The 3827-nt window shown below is 32.5% G+C and overlaps 1 protein-coding gene across 2 annotated transcripts in view; it reads left to right on the top strand.

Moving 5' to 3' along the window:
• Positions 1-3827, top strand: part of LOC106458535 (low-density lipoprotein receptor-related protein 2-like) — a 178518-nt gene that overhangs the window by 147753 nt on the left and 26938 nt on the right. For both annotated transcript variants that reach the window (XM_013918054.2, XM_022384774.1), the window contains 3 exons: positions 60-236; positions 502-728; positions 2744-2986. In XM_013918054.2, coding sequence (XP_013773508.1) covers positions 60-236; positions 502-728; positions 2744-2986 — 647 coding nt within the window. The remainder of the gene's footprint in view (positions 1-59; positions 237-501; positions 729-2743; positions 2987-3827) is intronic.

The following is a 3827-nucleotide window of genomic DNA, read 5'->3' as shown; positions in this document are numbered from 1 at the left end:
AATATGTTATTGTATCATTGAGGAAAATAGTAGTAATTAAGAAATTAACTTCACTGAAGGTATCTATACATGACTGACTGGGGTCATCACGCTTTCATTGGCCGAATCGGGCTGGATGGATCCAACTTCTCTCGACTGATAACCTATGAAGACAAGCTGGTGTGGCCAAATGCTCTCACCATTGACTATTTCAGCAACAAAATTTTCTGGGCAGATGCTCACTTAGACTATATCGAGTAAGTTCAAATACCCAATCATCGATTGTGGTGTGTTTTGAAATTACATTTTAACCTCAAACTTGTGAAAGTAACTAGCATTTTTAAATAAAATACAAGTTTGTAAGAGAGAATTTTTATTATGTGTTAGATTATATTTTATCATAATGCAACACTGAATATTAAAAATTTTGAACTAAATCATCAGTAGTTAACTGACTTTCAGTTTTTCTTTTAATACTTGTAATTCTCAATTTAAACTTTCTATTTTATCATTTTTTGTAAGATTTGCTGATTTGGATGGTAAGAATCGACACACTGTTATCCATGGAAAAACGGTACCACATGTGTTCTCTCTTTCGATATTTGATGACGTCATGTACTGGACTGACTGGAACATGAAGGGACTTTACAAAGCTCTCAAGTTCACTGGAGAGAACATTCAGGTCCTGAGGAATACATCACATAGGCCATACGACATTCATATTTATCACCCATTGAGACAGTTACCATGTAAGTTACTTGTTTTTATTGAATATTAAATTGCATGTGCTGCAATCCCATTGTCCAGAAATTAGTTCTGAAATGGAACATAGCAATTTTCTTTCTTCTTGCACAAACAAATTGATGACCATTGTCCTTTCAAGGAAAATGTATGTTAAATGTCTCTGAATTTGTATAATATTAAAAACTATTGTGGAGTGTATGTATCACAGTATAGCCATACAAACCTCTTTCAAATTAATATTTTTAAAATCATATGTGTTTCAACTGAACATAAATTTTTGATTACAGTATAGCATTTATTTTGTATTTCACTGTCAGGTTTTGTAAGGCCGGATTCTTTACAGTAGGTGTCTGGGACTTGTTGGTGATAAATTTCAACTATAAATAAACAGCAACGCAATTGTTTATTTAAAAAATAATCTATAAAACAAATTATATGTATATACAAATGTTCATTACACTGTTTGATACCACAGTTGTATCCAGAGCTTTAAATAATTGTCTGTTTTTCATAAAAGTCCACACGGGCTGGTTCAGTTACTTTAGAACACAATTGACAATATGAATTATTCTTGTCTACTTTGTTATTACAATACAGTATATGATAATTTCATTTTAAGAATTGCTCGTGATCATGCAGTCTAGAACTAGAACTCAATAATGATTTTTTAATACATACATATACCTTGACAGAAGTCTAGAACACTCCATTCCATACTATATATTCTGATGCAATAATACTGAAGAAAAGCACAAGGAACTCAAAGTTCTAGCAACAAGATGCAATATTCTCACTATTGTAAATAATTGCTAATTCATAACAATTGAACTACACAATGAATGATTCATAAACAGTTACGTAAACAAACTTATCATAAAATATTGCTTCTGAAAATAACTAAATATGACATCTATGCTATACAAACTATCTAAATTGTAATGCTCACATTAAACTTAAACTGAAACAGTCGTGTATGTCTAACATTCACAAAGCAATGTGGATTATTCTTTCCTTTTCAAGTGAAGTTTTTGTTTTTTTCCAGTAAGTATTAACAAAGCTGAGTATATCAGATTTTAAAATTCTTTGTAAACTTGCATAACATAAGAATTTCTTTGTAAGCACATATGTCATATCTTAAGCCTCTATAACATGGACAAAAAACACAAGAAAGGTAGGGCAACTTTCTTGACTTCTAACTGAAACTTATTTTATCATGAAACAAAAAAAATCTGCTTTACTGAAACTTTTTTAAAGCATCCGTATAGTAATTTTCAGTTGTATCTATGTGTATTTCTATACTTGCTTGGTTTATTGAACCATCTTTCAAAATTTTGGACAAAATGACTTAATTTTTTATATGGGATCTTGACATTTATTGCAAATGTATAGAAAATATTTTCTAAAGAACTTTAATGGGAGCTGTTGGGTTTGACTTAACATAATTTTCAAGCAAATCAGTTATCATGCAAGAAGCCATTCAAACCAATAATCAGAGTTCAGAATTTAGAATTTTTATAAAATTGGAGCCTCTATATGCTGTTCAAAGGAGTTTTAGGAGCTAACAGGAGTAGATCTGCAGATGTACATGAAAATTAGGCATCTTAAGAACATGGGTATAGGTTTGACCAGTGGTAGAGCTGTGGAATTCAGAACTCCGTTTGAGTCTGTGTTACAGAATAGAATATTGTTCACAATTTTAGCTGTTTGTGCATTATAAGAGTGACAGTCAATCTTTTAGCATGGATGGTGGGTGATAGAATGCTGCTGACTGGCTGAATTCCCTATTGTCAGTAGTTCAAAATTAAGGATGGCAACAGATAGCCTTAATACCTTTGCCATATATACAAATACTAAAGAACATTAGTGGTTGATAAAACCAATGTGCAAGATGTTTTGTGTATTACATTGTTTACCTCAAATTTATCTTGGTAATTTAACAGTAATGTTGATTTCTTTCAGTTGAGAATGATGAAACAGAAAATGAACTTCTTCTTCTACTTGTGTATTTTGTTAATTTCAGATCCTAACCCATGTGAGACAAATAACGGAGAATGCAGCCACTTGTGCCTACTTTCACCTGGTGGTGGTCGTACTTGTGCTTGTCCCGATCAGTTTGTTCTTCTCAGTAGTGGTAAAACCTGTATAGCCAACTGTACAAGTGGACAGCATCGCTGTAGTGGCGGTGATGATAGATGTATTTCTATAATGTGGCGTTGCGATGGCAAAAATGATTGTAGGGATGAATCTGATGAAAAGAATTGTCGTAAGTACACTGCACACATTCTTCTATTTTATGGTATTAAGAATTTATTTCTTATATTAATTGTTCAGTGTTTGTTATACAGTGACGATCATGAACATATTTGTATGTTTGCCCATTCCCAATACAATTGTTTAGGATTGGCAAGATCATATTGAAAGCACTGTTTAAAATATTATTTGGAATTGGCAAGATCATATTGAAAGCACTGTTTAAAATATCATTTGGGATTGGCAAGATCATATTTAAAGCACTGTTTAAAATATTATTTGGGATTGGCAAGATCATATTTAAAGCACTGTTTAAAATATTATTTGGGATTGGCAAGATCATATTTAAAGCACTGTTTAAAATATTTTTTGGGATTGGCAAGATCATATTTAAAGCACTGTTTAAAATATTTTTTGGGATTGGCAAGATCATATTGAAAGCACTGTTTAAAATATTGTTTAGAATTGGCAAGATCATATTGAAAGCACCATGTAAAAGTTTGCAGGAGAGAGAAATTTTAATGTTCAATATATCGAACTCTGCATACTCATCAGGCTAACCAGAACAAAATTCCCTAAAAATTCCTTTTTGTATAATGTATATCTCTCACATACCTCAATACACCCTCTTTTTGTCTGTTAAGTTCCTTCATATTTCACAATGCACCTTGTGCCTTTATGTTGTCTTGACATCAGAATCCTTTTATATAAAAAATGGCCAGGTGGTTAGGGCGCTCGACTCGCAATCTGCGGGTCATGGGTCGGATCCCCGTCACACCAAATATGATCGCCCCCTTCAGCCATGGGGGGCATTATAATGTTATGGTCAATCCCACTATTTGTTGGTAAAAGAG

Source organism: Limulus polyphemus, unplaced genomic scaffold (assembly GCF_000517525.1).
Source record: "Limulus polyphemus unplaced genomic scaffold, Limulus_polyphemus-2.1.2 Scaffold481, whole genome shotgun sequence".
Lineage (NCBI taxonomy): Eukaryota > Metazoa > Arthropoda > Merostomata > Xiphosura > Limulidae > Limulus > Limulus polyphemus.
Note: the sequence above shows the minus strand (reverse complement) of the source record. Positions and strands in the feature narration are given on the sequence as shown.